General features: G+C 41.8%; 1 protein-coding gene across 1 annotated transcript; it reads right to left on the bottom strand.

The window, feature by feature from the left end:
• Positions 1–3,289: 3,289 nt before the first annotated feature.
• hnrnpub (heterogeneous nuclear ribonucleoprotein Ub) lies at positions 3,290–13,586 on the bottom strand. Its single transcript, XM_034150389.1, has 14 exons — positions 12,945–13,586; positions 11,433–11,547; positions 9,580–9,659; positions 9,297–9,436; positions 8,968–9,067; positions 8,418–8,530; positions 8,031–8,294; positions 7,800–7,919; positions 7,558–7,686; positions 7,278–7,446; positions 6,878–7,165; positions 6,517–6,785; positions 6,271–6,423; positions 3,290–5,164 (listed from the first exon to the last, which is right to left on the bottom strand). The coding sequence occupies exons 1-14, from the start codon at positions 13,402–13,404 to the stop codon at positions 5,114–5,116; spliced, it is 2,451 nt and encodes an 816-aa protein (XP_034006280.1). The 5' UTR covers positions 13,405–13,586; the 3' UTR covers positions 3,290–5,113.
• Between the last annotated feature and the right edge of the window lie 732 nt (positions 13,587–14,318).

Here is a 14,318-nt window from a genome sequence, read left to right as displayed (position 1 = left end):
AAATGGACAACGTTCTGTAGTTTGCCCCCGTTTGGACATTTTCGGTTTTGAATTTTATGAATCTGTGAATCTGCCCTGAACAGGCCCTGCCCTGAAGGAGCATGAGCTTCAGTAGGGTTGCATATCGTTGACTTTTTTTACGATACCGATACCGATACCGATACCGATACCGATACCACTGAACGATACCGATACTCAACCGATACATATCGTGATACTTTCATGTTGCATAAGGGAAAAATTGAATCATCCCGCAATTACTCCCATGAAGCGCTTTATTATATAGTTTACATGTCAAATTAATATTAAATTCAATTGTGGGACTTGGACCTTTTAGTACTGAACAAACAATGAAAAACACGTTATCTATGAAGAAAAAAGATTCTGCAATATCATTTATATCAACCATCAGGCGTGAATAGTACATCTTGTCAATGGAAAAAGAAAATAGCATCATTAAAATCAACATTTGCCTGATGAAAGAAAACAAATCCCATCACAGTTCAGTTTTGTGCATTCATCTTCAAGAAGATGAGCATATCTGCTCTCTGGATCCAAACGGGCCCTTTCACAGCATAGGATATCACCTGCTAAACTGAACACACTCTCGCTTGGCACGCTGCTTCCCTGAACACAAAGGTGGTTGGCATACGAGATAGCATTGGTTGGAGGTTGGATGTGTTGCCACCTTTCCCAGAAATAAAATTCTTGCAGTGGTTACAGACCCCACCATTCAGACTGACAGTGGTTACAGACCCCACCATTCAGACTGGCAGTGGTTACAGACCCCACCATTCAGACTGGCAGTGGTTACAGACCCCACCATTCAGACTGGCAGTGGTTACAGACCCCACCATTCAGACTGGCAGTCATATGCAGCCACACTTTAGATTTTCTAAAGTGACTCGTTTGCGGCGTTTCACGGCGAAATTGACATCGTAATTCCGACGGTTTGGGCACAAATTTAAGGATAAAAAAATAAAAAGTATCGAAAACCGGATCTGATTTCGGTACGGTATACCATAGAAGCCAGTAACCGGTATTTCGGTAATACCGGGAACCGGTATGCACCTCTAGCTTCAGAGGCTACAAATCTAGAGACAGACAACAACAGTTGTCACGATGCTTTACCGGGACAGTGACAAAGAGAGAGTCACTCTGAAACAAAAGTACAGACAGTCTAGGGGAGTCAAACTCAATTTCATCGCGGGCCACATCAGCATTGTAGTTGCACTCAAAGGGCCGGCGGTAACTTTAAGACTATATAAAAATACATATATAATTATTTAATATATATAAAATAATGTATCATATTATATTATTGCCTCTGCATTGGATTATTATCGGATAGGGTAATAACTTAATAATTAACTACGCCTGAAAGCAGAAGTCTAGGGCAAATAACTGCAAGTCTCTTCAGTGCGCACATCACAAAATGATTTAAAAAGAAAAGCCAAATTCTGGAAAAATCAAAAGCCAAAATTTAAAAAAAGAAGTGAATTCTTTTGGGAAAAAATAAAAAGTAACATTTTGAAAAAAAAGTAACATTTTGAAAAAAAAGGCAAATTCTGAGAAAAAGGCATATTTGAGATGCATGTAGTTTATGGGCAACGTGCTTCTGTAAATCGGCATGTAACCGTATAATAAACACAATATTCTTTGCAAGCTCTTGTGGGGCCGCATGAAATAAAGTCACAGGCCGGATTTGGCCCCCGGTCCTTGAGTTTGACACCCCAGCAGCTCAGTGGGGCTGTAGCTACACACAACTTTTAGCTTAAATGCTAACATCAGCCTGGATGTTTATCAGGTGTATGTTTGCCCTCTTAGTTTAGCATGTTAGCATGCAAACATTTGCAAATTAGCATCAAGCACAATGTAATTGGTTAAGCAGATATTTGATCAGGAACCAGATACAAATTGACCTGATGGTGAAGCCGGTCAAAGATAAGAGGTTCAAACTATAACAATGTATCCTCTGGGGATCATGAATGTCCAAACCAAAGTTCATACTTAATTTATCCAAAAGTGGTCAACATCTTTCAAAAAAACCTAAAAGAGGTTGAGTAAAAGTCAAAGACACCAAGGTCATTACATTATCCAGTAGAACAGGAGTGCTGAACTTTTTTCTTACCAAGGTTGTCAAGATATTTTAAGCTGAACCACACATTTTATCCTGATGATTGCGCTATAAGAAGGCATTGGGCTTCATTCTCTGGGTACATTCAATGTCAAAATGTCATGGTAATCCATCCAGTATTTGTTGTGATATTTTTGGTCTATACCAAAGTAGTGGACTTACTAATATTGACCTTCCATCTCATAAGTCTAAAAAATGCGCCGTCGGAGCGAATTCGCGTCTGTCCGCGTCTCTGCATTGACTTTACATGTAATCGCGCCGCCCCCAAACATCACATCGCGTCCGGTGTGAACGCAGCATAAGTGGTGGAATGGAATGAAGCACATTACTCAAGTACCTTAGTTAAAAAGGTACTTTACCTGGGTATTTTCATTGTATGCTACTTTATACTTCTACTCTATTACATTTCAAAAGCCTGTATTGTATTTTTTACTTAGTTTAGGATATCCAACAGCAGTATATAAAGTTATTAAAATTACACTTTACCAGCTGTGATGAACACATGAATACATCAATAATCATAATCCAGTCATTTATTAGGATTCCAAAGTTGGCAAATATGCATAGAGTACCAAATGTTTGCACTTACCCAAGTGAAATGTAAATGTTTTCTTTAAAATACTTTTACTTTTAATAGAGAATTTTTACAATTTGGTATTGTCACTTTCACTTAAAGGTTGGGAAGGTAATTTTGGAGAAACCAGCTCGAGTGTGCTAGAATTTGAAAATACACAACCGGAAAAAATCTGCCACTTCCTTACAGAGCCCCTCCTCCAACACACACGAACGCGCACATGAACAATGAGGGCACGAGATAAGTTTGTGCACAGATGGAAGGCTGACAGGCAGGTAGGCCATCCAGTTATTTTAGCCGGGCGGCTAAAATGATTGGTCGGGATGTTAGGAGCATTTCATGGAATATAACAAAGTGTTTCTGAAATAAATTACATACCCCACCTTTAAGTAGATTACTTAGTTCTTCTTCCCCAAATGCATCTACTAAATACATGCAAACTCAATTCAAAGTATTTTTAATTAGTTTAAATCTTTGTTTATTCTGTTTATCGGCTTCACAAACAGCTACATGAAATTAAACCTGTAATCTTCTGAGGGAGTTAAATGTGTTTTAGTGTAACAAACCACACAGTCATACCAGCTTCTTAAACTTTAATAGAGTTGAGACAAATAAAAAAAAATACAGTCCCAAATTCTTTTAACACAAATATCAAAAAACCGTAAGATAGAAAAGACAACAAATCTGAAAAATGTCCCAAAGCTTTTACATTGTGGGTTTAATAATAAAAGACCCGATATACAACCTGCAACATAAAGCGATAAAAATATAGTGTCTGTCGTGTTATACTGTAAACTCAAAGCTTGCATTCTGCTAGATTTTATGTATCAAGTACAATAAAAGGAGCACAAACTCTCCACACATTTAAATATAGCGGACAATTCATCACACAGCAGTTATTTAGGCAAACTAACACTTTCGTTATCACAATACAGTTATTACTCCAAGCCCATTAATGAACATTCGTGCATGGTTGAGATGTATTTACATGTTTGTTAATAACACCGGGAGGTAAAAATTAGAAACACAGATCTGGTTTTCTCCAGTTCTGATGTTGCAGGGTCAGGCAGGGCGTCCTCTGCCAGGGAAAATGTGCCGGGACATTTTATGAGCTTGGATGAGAAGCTGCCATTATTGCGGGGGGCCAGTCACTTAGACGAACCTAAATTCAAAAAATAATGCCTTTAAGTTGAAAAACGTCATCCCTTTCCATCATGGTGGTATTGTCATATGGTGCAGCCCTTTAGGTTTGCTGGTGAAAATGAGTAACCCTGACCCTGCTTTTCACTCCATTTGCACTGAACTCTCAGAAACATGTTAAATAGTGGTGTCGTTTGAATCATAAATTGTGGTTCTGATTTGGAATTAGTTGATCAGTGCTAGCTGTTTTTCAGAAGTCTACTGCACTAAAGGACCCTTTGATAAACCTGAGAATCAAGGGCTCTATTTTCTAAGAATAAATACTTTAACACAAATTTAAAAAGAGAAATGTTGTACAAAATGGCTTACTTAGATCCTTAAAATGGCTTGGCCGAAACACTGTCTCAAAGCAATGTACATTAGAATAGCTACATGGTATCAAAGACACACTTGAAGGGAATACTTTGCTAATGAGGCGTAAACTGGAGGCGTGTCATTCCTGTTTGAAGTAACAAACTAGGACTCCGCCCACTCAAAGGTCTTTTACACACCTTTGAACTGAATCAAAAGTCAATAGCCAGGAAGAATGTAAAAAAGCCAACGAGTTGTTTATTGTAGATCTATGGAGTTTAGGTTACAGGTTTGATACTGGGAACAAAAGACAAGTCATCTGTTGCTTCAGTTGAACTGATTGACAGTGGACCAACAATATATGCAGCTACCATGCTTCTCTCTAATAAGCCAAGGTTTCTTCTCATACAAACTACGCAAAAAAAATTATATTTACAATTTGTAATAAAAAAGCAAAACAAATAAAAATCACAGCACAGATAAAAATACACAACCCTGAAAAAAAAAAAAAAAAACCTTTATCAACATCTGCCGGGCTAGGGAAATGTTTCTGGTTCCTGATATTACAAACAGATTTCTTTAAAAGCACGTCATTTAAAAGTGGTGAAAAAAGGAAATGTACAACGAAAAGAAAGAAAACAGATGATTTGGGGAAACCCAAGTAATACATGTGTTCGTAGATATATATAAAGCTTCAATTACACTCAGGATGACGTCTCCTCCCTGATGTGGAATGTTGTTGCTCCATATCACGGTAAATCTTTATCAGTTGTATTTTTAGTTTTTTTTTTTTTTTTTAAAGTTATTAAAAATGGGGTTCTAGGAAAAGAAAATCTGAGAAAGCGGGGTGGAGGGATGTTCCGTGGCTTGAGGTGGATCTTAGTGTGGTCCACCAGTCCGTTACAAGTGTCTTAGTAATATCCAGGCTGGTACTGCTGGCTCCAGGGCTTCTGGTTCCAGAACTGCACAGGACACAAGAGATGACACGTTTATTATGGGTATGTACACTCAATCATATGTATATTACAAAAAAAGTAATATACGTTTGCTTTCAGATCATCTACTTATTGAAAAACTCCTTGGGTGTGGAAAATGTTTTGCACTTTTTAGTACAGGTTTTACGGCAATATTGACGTATACACACAGTACCATCATATAACACTGTTGGGGTATAATGAGATTAGGCGCATTCACACCAAGTACTTTGCCGTATTTAGTGCCGGCACTTATTACCCCAGGGCATTTAGTACAGATCGCGTTCACACCGGAATAAATTCCCTGAGGGAAGATTACGCAAATGAGCCGCTGACGTCACTTCGTCTGCTTTGGGTTTACTGGCAGGCCGCAAACAACTTCACGGTGTATACTGCCACCCGGAGTCCCCGGCCGGAAGTCCTCTTCCGAGTAAATCGCCAGAACGCCGACACCGCCTCATCTCCACCGCTCCCATGTTTTATTTTGTGTTGCCATAAGTTAGTCTCTCTGCGTTTGTGCGCTGGGCGAATGCTAATGCTAATAATGCTAATGCGAGGATAATAAAATGGCGGCTCTACAAAACATTTCAGAGTTGTACAGGGCGCGGTTTGCAATTCGCCCAGCCAACCAGAACTGGGGCAATTTTTTTTCCCAGGAAAGTACTATCTCTCAGCAGGCACTAAAAATGGGGGTAAAGGTTCCCGAGATTAAGTGCTCTTTTTGGTGTGAACGCGACATACGGGGTACTAACGGAACTAAACTCGAAAAGTACGGTGAAAAGTACTCCGGTGTGAACGCGGCTATTGTTTCCATCGGAACACAATTATATTTTTCAATATGGATAATGTCACCTAGTATTTTTCACTGAGACCACCAATGCAGTTATTATCTTTCTTTAAAAAAAGAATCAGGGGCAACTCACTCTCCAGCTATGCTCCATGTACTTGTGGTGACAATATTCGACTGGACCTTTTTTAATATTCACATTAAACTAGTAAAATATGGACACGATTTGCTTATGTATTGAGCACTGACGGCGTTAGAAGTCTTGTGATGTGCACAAGAACGATTTTTATCTGCTCCAAATACTGACCCCTTGCTGCCAGCTCTGGTTGAAGGCCTGGGCCTTGTCCATGCCGTTCCTGTTGCCACCAAAGTTGCCGCCGTTCCTGTTGCCACCAAAGTTGCCATTCTTGTTTCCAAAGTTGCCGTAGTTGCCGCGGTTACCACCTCTCGGCTGGAACTGCTACAATAAAAAATAAGAACATTTTATAGAAAAATTACCGTTAGAAACCCAAACCATGTGCTGTAAGGATGTACGAGTCGGTATCAAACCCACCTGGTTGTGGTGGCCCCGGGCCCCTCCACGGTGCATGTTGGCTCCACCCCCTCTGCTCATGTTGCCTCTGTTCATTGGGCCACCTCTGTTCATGGGTCCGCCTCTAGGTCCCATGTTTCTCATTGGTCCGCCACGAGGGGATCCGCCCAGACTAGGAATAGGGCCGCCACCCCTGTTGAAGTTTCCACGGTTATGGAAGCCTCCTCTGAAGGCGGGGGGAGGCAGGAAGCCGCGGGGTGGGCGGTTGAAGCCTCCACGAGGGCCGGGAGCTACAGAGGAAATTGGAAAAGTTAGCATGAATACAATAATGATTTCTTTGCAAAAAATAATGTCATTAATACATCCCAAAATGTCAGTTTACCTCCTCTGAAGTTGCCTCTGTTCTGGAAGCCTCCGCGGCTGCCGCCTCTCGGTCCAGGTCCACTTCCACGGCCAAACTGGTTCTTGCCCCCGCCCCCGCGTCCGCCTCCACGCAGACCACCCCCCCTTTTTGGTGTTGTGCTTCCCTGGTTGGGTTTCTTTTCAGCGGGCAGGGCAGTCTTGCTCTCTTCCTTGTACTGCTCCAGCAGCTTGCCGGCCTCCTCCTTCTGCAGCTCGGCGAAGACCACGTCATTGAAGCTCTCTCCCTCCCCCGGCAGCGAGTAGAAGCCTGGAATGGAAGGAAAATAAACCGAACATTACTACACCCGAATCTGACAGAATAGAAAGGAAAGAGACTTAGTACTACTACTTTAACTTTATGGCTGAAACATCTTCTATACCTTTCATTTTAAAGAGGGCGTGCTCGGGCACTTCTTTGCCGTCGCTCTCCACCTTCTTCTGGACCCTCTCCTTGTAGTCCTCATCAGAAGGGCAGACCACCACAGCCTTGCGCTGGAAGCCCGCAAACAAGCACATCTTCCTCTTCTGGCCCGGGGCAGACAGGTTAGTCTAGGGGAGAGGAGAAAGAGGATCAATTATACTGTGATTTAAGATAACAAGTACACTCTTATGTATTATATATTGGCAACAATCAGCTGGGATTCATTGCAAGACACTTACATGATCCAGGATGTAGTTTCTCTTCTTGCGGGCAGCAATCTCAATAAACTTTCCCAGGAAAAGTGGTGCTCTCTGGGAAATGGCGCTCAGCTTTGTGATGTCCTTTGACTGGCGTTTCAGACTGTTGATCTGTATAAAATGACCGGATAAATTAGATTTAAAAACATAAAGCAGTAGGAGATAGAGAGCACGACACAGGATTCCCAGAGTTATGTAATATAACAGATGTTATCAGTACTGACCATCATCTTGTCCACAATAGTGTCACTGCCCAAGATGTAGTATTTCCCAGGGTTCTCCTGGACGTGGTTCTTCACCCATGTGGTCTTCCCTGAGCCTGGCAGGCCGACCATCACTATGATCTATGTGACATGAAGGGAAAGGACAATTAAGATCAAACTCTGCTGAATATTATAGTTTTAAAGGTCAGTGCATGACAAATTGAAATAGTATCTACTCATTCCTAAGCTTACCTCGCAGTCAGCTTTGGTCTGTGGGCCCTTGAGCCCCCGGACACGGTCGTCCACTGGGATCTGCTGCAGGAAGGTGTAGCCCTGGGGCTGGGGGAAGTACGGAGTCTCCATCTGGCCGAAGTTGAACTCCACAGCACAGTTATGGCAGATGACGTGTGGGAAGAGGGCCTGGCCGCTCAGAGAGTCCTTGTTGACCTGGAAAGCAACAGCTGGCTCCCCGCCATTCTTAGAACAGGACAGCACCACCTCGTCTCCCTCAAAGTCCTAAGGAAAGAAGGCAAAATGCATTAATATAAATCCACGTGTGAATTTGTGTGTCTTTCTTATCCTGCTCTTGCTTCGTTTCTATCAGTTTTAATTAGTTATTAGGATAGCATTATGTCTTACAATGAGGCAGCAGATGACGTCATTCTCCTCGTAGGTTTCTCCAAAGTCCTCGGTCACACAGTTGGTGGTCTTCTTGGCTTTCCCAGAGTATGCATAAGAATGTTCCTCCTCGCCTGAAAATTAAGTGAAGGACACAATTCTTAAAAATATCTTGTGACAGCAGATGACCTGAATTAACTAAATCTCCCAGTTACTCAGACTCTGATTCATTGATGTTGGACATAGGCCAAAGACCATTATATTATGCAGCCAGAGCTGGAGCCATTTTACATTAGCATGTCATGCTGCTTGTGAACCACCAGAGGGAGCTCTCCGGACAGACTGCCATTTCATGCAGGATCACATCAGCCTCCTAAGTCCCACCAAGATAATGTTTTATATTGAGCTCTTCTATATTCTGCATGAATGAGTTATACCAAATGGCTGCATTGGCTTAGTCACCATTTTGTGGATCAAATCAATGATATACCATGATTGCCAGATCACTATATACACACAACAATTAGCTCTACAACAGCCAGACTACTGAATAACGGATTGAAAAACGTACCAAGAAGTAGGGTGCCAGTAGACAGGGACCAGCCGACCTGGACATCATGAATCTCCATGTTCTTGCTGGAGATGTGCTTCACAGGGATTTTCTCTGCAATCTGTTGACATGAAGAAAAACACAATTGTATCAGGATATTTTTCGCTTGTTCAACGAGTAGGTTTATTAAAATCATTTTACACATATTTGTAACCATTGTTTAACTGTCTACGTAAGCCTCAACCCCTTCAGAGATGTTATGGTTCACATGGCAGGGAAAGGTTAATTATTCACAATGTAAACACACAATTGTGTGAACAGTGTAGAATACATCAGCTTTGTAACTGTACCTTAATCTCAAAGCAGGCTTTGCCTTTGTTCATGCCGTAGGTGGCCTTGCCTCCGGACCAGAGGTAAGCAAAACTCTCCATGGTGAGTGATGAGGCGCTGTAACGGTCCCGCGACACCTTAAAGTGCAGGTCGCAGTTATCTGGAACACAACAAAGACAGTCGATATTAACATAATAGTTCTTGATAATTGTCATGTCTTCTTAGACAGGTGTTTGAATTCATAAAACTTGCTTGAGATATTTCTTTACATTTAGTTATTATCCACATTTAAAAATCACTCACAGGTATCCAGACAGACTTTGGTGTCATCAAACTCCTCATCTTCCTCCTCAAGGGGTGGCACGGGAGACTTGAATGAGGCCCTGAAAAGATATGCCAACATGTCAATAAGAGGATTCACGTGCCAGTGCAGCTACATGGAACATATAGAGGCCTTGGGTACCACTTGCCGAAAAATATTTGTGGAGGAAAGACAGACTAGGGGGGAAACAATACAAAATAGAAAGAGTAAATGGGGCAAGCGAGCCTCCAAAGTTTTATCAGGATATTGTCAGCTGTGTTATTGGCCAGACAACACTTACCTTGCCGTATCCAGCGAAATCTAAAACGAGAGATTTACAGAGAGAAAGCATCCCTGCTAGCCCTTGAATGCAAGGCTATCCATTGGTGAAGCTGATAAAATAAAATAAAAAAATCTCCCCTTTCAGATTGGATTTTATGATCTCCAGGACTGCTGATAGAAGGTGCGGTTATATTTAACTTGCCTTAAGTGGAATTCCCAATTCACAAAGATCAAGTCACTGTTTTGCAACTATGAGTTTCCACCATGATTGGCTGCTTAAAACGAGTAATCAAAGTATCACAAGAACTACAGCAACTTACCAACTCTGTAGCGTGCGAATAGGTACCAAAATCTCTTAATTTCAAGAAACTAGTCAAAATTGTTGAAAAATAAACATTACACTGAGGCTTAAGCAATTCCAGTGAAGTTGTTTTTTTAGAAGGAAGATAGATTTAGTGCATTCATTTGCAGCTGTCTCCAGAGACATCTGTCATATATGGGGGGGGGGGGGGGGGGGCTTGGCGAACATACTGTCTAAGTCAGCTAGTGGCTCCAACAATGGCTGCTGCTCTATAGACCCCATGGCTTCAAATAGGGTAGATGTGAAACAGTTAAGGGAAATGTGATGATGGAGCTGGTTTTTTTTAATAGAGTTTAATGGACACTTGCAATAAAATGTATGTTGTCAGGGGTGGGCACCACAAAAGGCAGCAAACCTATCATATGTTATCAAATCTGGTGGAAGTAACATGTATTATAAGTCAGGCTTTTGAAAAAATGTATTAAAATTGTTCTTAAATTTGATTCTGGCCGGTTTATCCTTATTGTGTCAACAGCGCAATGAAAACAAAACACTGACCAAGAAGTCGGTACATGTATGCACACACATCCACTCACCACTACCCATGCATGATGTCACCTGCGCGGGGGGGATAGAAACAAGCTTTGCAAACACAGGCATCCACACCATGAAAACATACACACAAGACATGAGACAGAAATAGCATTTTGACGTCATACAACCAGTGAAATAAAAAACAAAACGGAAAAATGTAAAGACCATTGCGAGGCAAAAACGATGGACGGTCAATAGTGAGTTTCTCCGTGGACGTTTGGGGAATTTGCTACATCCTTGTGTGCTACCCTGCAGCAGTGGACCCCTCCTCCCACACCCCTGAGCTATTCCTCTCCACCCTCCCTCCATCTGCTACTTTCCTCTGGGTTCTCTTTGAGCAGCTTTGATTCACCTTCAGCACACAATGGGCTTTCCAAAACAATAAGTGGCATGAGGAACAAATGTGGAAATTCAGAGAGACTTGATAGTTGCACTTCTGCTACAGAATGCAGTCACACATGTGAGTGGGCACTGTAAAGGTAAGGCTCTTAAAGTAGTCAGGGATGACTCTCAAAAACAGGTGAAAGTAAGGTTATTAATAAATATAATACTTAAAAATGAGGGTTTTCCTCATGCTAGTTATATGTGCATTGGCACTTAAAGCCAATACAGTTCAACAAAGCTATAGATGGCGCTTCAGGGATGCTGAAGGCCATTTTTGCTCTGTCCCATCCTTACCAGCTGTATTTGTTCTCTTCAATAAATTCAAAGTAGCCCCTTCCATGTTCCTCCCGGCGTCTCTTAACACCCTTCTTATTCTTCTGATCAGCATTCGTGTCTTTGTCCGCATCCCCTTTGAAAATAGAACAAAGATATAGAATGAGGTGTTCCTTTTTGTGAGAGAGAGGTCGGACTGGCAGTGGGGTTCTGGCCCACAAAGCCCGTTCATTAGTTACAGTATCGACCATAATCATCAATATTAAATAAAGAAGAGGCAACACCTCATGATTACACTTAAATAAAACACAATCAGAAATTGTAACAGCTCTAATGACCAGAGATAAGAATTACAATGTAGGCTGGTCAATATGAACATTGTGAACAGTGTTTGCTGGGGCTGGAAAACAAGTCTCTGCAAAGTAAAGGGACATTAAGCCTGCAATAAAGGGCTTAGAATATGTGTTTCTCAATAGGATCCAGCTATTTCATTAAAGAAGTCTACTGCTGTCTGGGACAAATGCATCATGCAAGGAAATGGGAATACCTACGTAGCCCTGGGTTGACCCCCTCCCGCCATATCTTGCCCTAAATAACTTAGTTGGCTAATCACGTAAACTCCGATTTTTATGTTCATCCAACAAGACTACACTTTCTATTCGAACCACCGACAAAACTAACCACGTGCCTACCCAATCTCCTGCACTGCTCTGGGTCAGACAGTTCAGGCGTTCCCGGCTCTACTGAAGGCTAATACATTTAGACTTTACACAGCAGGCCACCCTGTTTAGGAGGAGTTTGTAATTTGAGTTTAATTTGTAACGTTTTTGTTGAAACTCCCCAATTGTCTTCCGACTAGTTAGAGGCGGACGAAGCCACCCTACAATCACTGTAACAGTCACATGTTTAAACATGCTGCTTTAACGTTACGCCATTATGAAACAGGTTATACAAAGTAACGTTTAGTGATCATATTGGTGCATCTCCACTGTACCACCCCATTCGTAGCCAACGTTAATTATGGGAACCCCTGAACTAGCTAACCGGCTGATCCGCTAGTTAGCACGGCACCAGACACAAAGAAACTGACGTTAGCTGGCAAGCTAACCAAGCAAAACGAAAAGCCGCACTAAGCTAGGTTAAATGATTATATTAATTCTGACTTCATTAGCGTAGTTTAGGTTTCTACCGACACTGAACTATTACAAATAAGCTAAAGCTTACCTTCGTGGACGGACTATCGAAACTTAACGTTAGAAAATAGTGAACGTTAGCTAACCAAGGTGGTGACCGATGCTAACGTCAGATGAGCATGTCATGCTAACGGTTTCAGTTCGATGCTAACGCTTGCTAGTTTAGTTGGTTTATATCATCTAGCTCAACATGGACGCTCTGTTGTATGGTAACGCATTCATATGTAATGATCCCCAGTCGGCTCTCTACCGCGGTAGCATTAACGCTATAGCAAAATTCGACACCCAGCCACAGTCCATCCAGCCAGACACATTTTCCAAACCAACCCGGCCGACTCACCCTCTGCAGTCTGGTCCGCGGGCTCACCATCCTCTGTGTCTATTTTCTCCATGTCGTCGACATCACCCTTGAGCATGGGATCCATCTCGTCGTCTTCGTCCTCTTCCCCTTCCCCTTCACCCATCTCTTCGTCCTCGGCAACGGCATCATCGTTGCCTCCATTTTCCGGTTCTTCTTCTTCCTCCTCCTCCTCATCCTCGTTGGCCTCCATGCTTTCTTCTATCGGGCCCTCACCTTCTTCTTCCTCTCCCATGCCCTCATGGTCGGCGGCCTGGCCGGAACCCTCGACCGCCACAGCTTCTGGGTCCAGCGGGGAATCTCCGCCGAGGGCCTCCTCGTCCAGCGCGACCTGCAGGCGGTCCATTAGGTCGGCCTTCAGACCCTTGTCGGAAAGATCACGCTTTTTCAGCTCGTCCTTCAGCTCGTTTACTTTCAGCTTTTTTACGTTAATTGAGCTCATTGTGAATGTTTAAAGGCAAATATATTAAATAAAATTCACAAATACGACAATGAATAAATAACTGGAAGCCTTTTGTCGAAAGATGAAGCTCAATACTGCGCCAAATGGCACCGCGTTGTCCGACCAAGCTTTAACCGGCAAAAGAGCTGAGCGGCTGGGTGTGGGGGAGGCGGATGTCGTCCCTTACCGTAATTACCCAGAGAGCAGCGCGGCCTGGTGGTTATATAGCCCGCCGACCATCTGTCGTTGGCCCAATAACAAAACCAATCCAATAGGAATCGTTGATGTGGAAGAAAGTGGGGCAAACACCCAGGATTTTACTTTTATATTTGCACTATTAGTAAAAGTGGGAATATAACTTACCGTAACCCACTGCATTAAACTAGCAATAGCAGTTAAAAATACGCATGCGTCGTGTTTCTAGCAAGATAATAGTACAGTAATTAAATAAACAATAGCCTGTTATGTAGGGTAGCCTATAAGGTACCTGGAACAAAAGTCCTTGTATGCTATAATTCATGTTTTGAAAACCTCTTCTAAAATTAATGTCTTTGAAGGGGAAATATAAATATAAAAGATTAATGAAAACGTTTTAATTGAGTAAATAAGTTACAACTGTTTATAGCCTACTGACTGATTTTTTCACATCAAAACCTATTTTACAATTATATGTAACTATAAGAAATCAAAAACCATCTAGCCAATGAAGTAAACGAAAAGGCAACACTTTATTTGTATCATTTTTTATATATATTTTTTTTCTAAATGGGCCCACATTAATTAGTTTTATCCTACGTGCTGATTTTGAATGAGCACTCTATATTCTGTACAACGGAAATACCAAACTATGAATAAATAACACATTTTGGCATGTTTATATATTATTTAATCAATTATTGTTTATGCAGAAAAAA

Source organism: Trematomus bernacchii, unplaced genomic scaffold, assembly GCF_902827165.1.
Source record: "Trematomus bernacchii unplaced genomic scaffold, fTreBer1.1, whole genome shotgun sequence".
NCBI classification, from domain to species: Eukaryota; Metazoa; Chordata; class Actinopteri; order Perciformes; family Nototheniidae; genus Trematomus; species Trematomus bernacchii.
The sequence above is the reverse complement of the archived record's forward strand: the minus strand, read 5'-3'. Positions and strand labels throughout refer to the sequence as shown.

Bases quoted from the DNA above. Each gene is read 5' to 3' on its own strand.
- hnrnpub (XM_034150389.1), bottom strand. From the start codon at position 13,404: ATGAGCTCAATTAACGTAAAAAAGCTGAAAGTAAACGAGCTGAAGGAC. The intron at 7,687-7,799 runs GTCAGTACTGAT...CATTTTATACAG, and splicing joins CTATTGTGGACAAGATGATG to ATCAACAGTCTGAAACGCCA. The intron at 6,424-6,516 runs GTGGGTTTGATA...TTTTTATTGTAG, and splicing joins CCCGGGGCCACCACAACCAG to CAGTTCCAGCCGAGAGGTGG.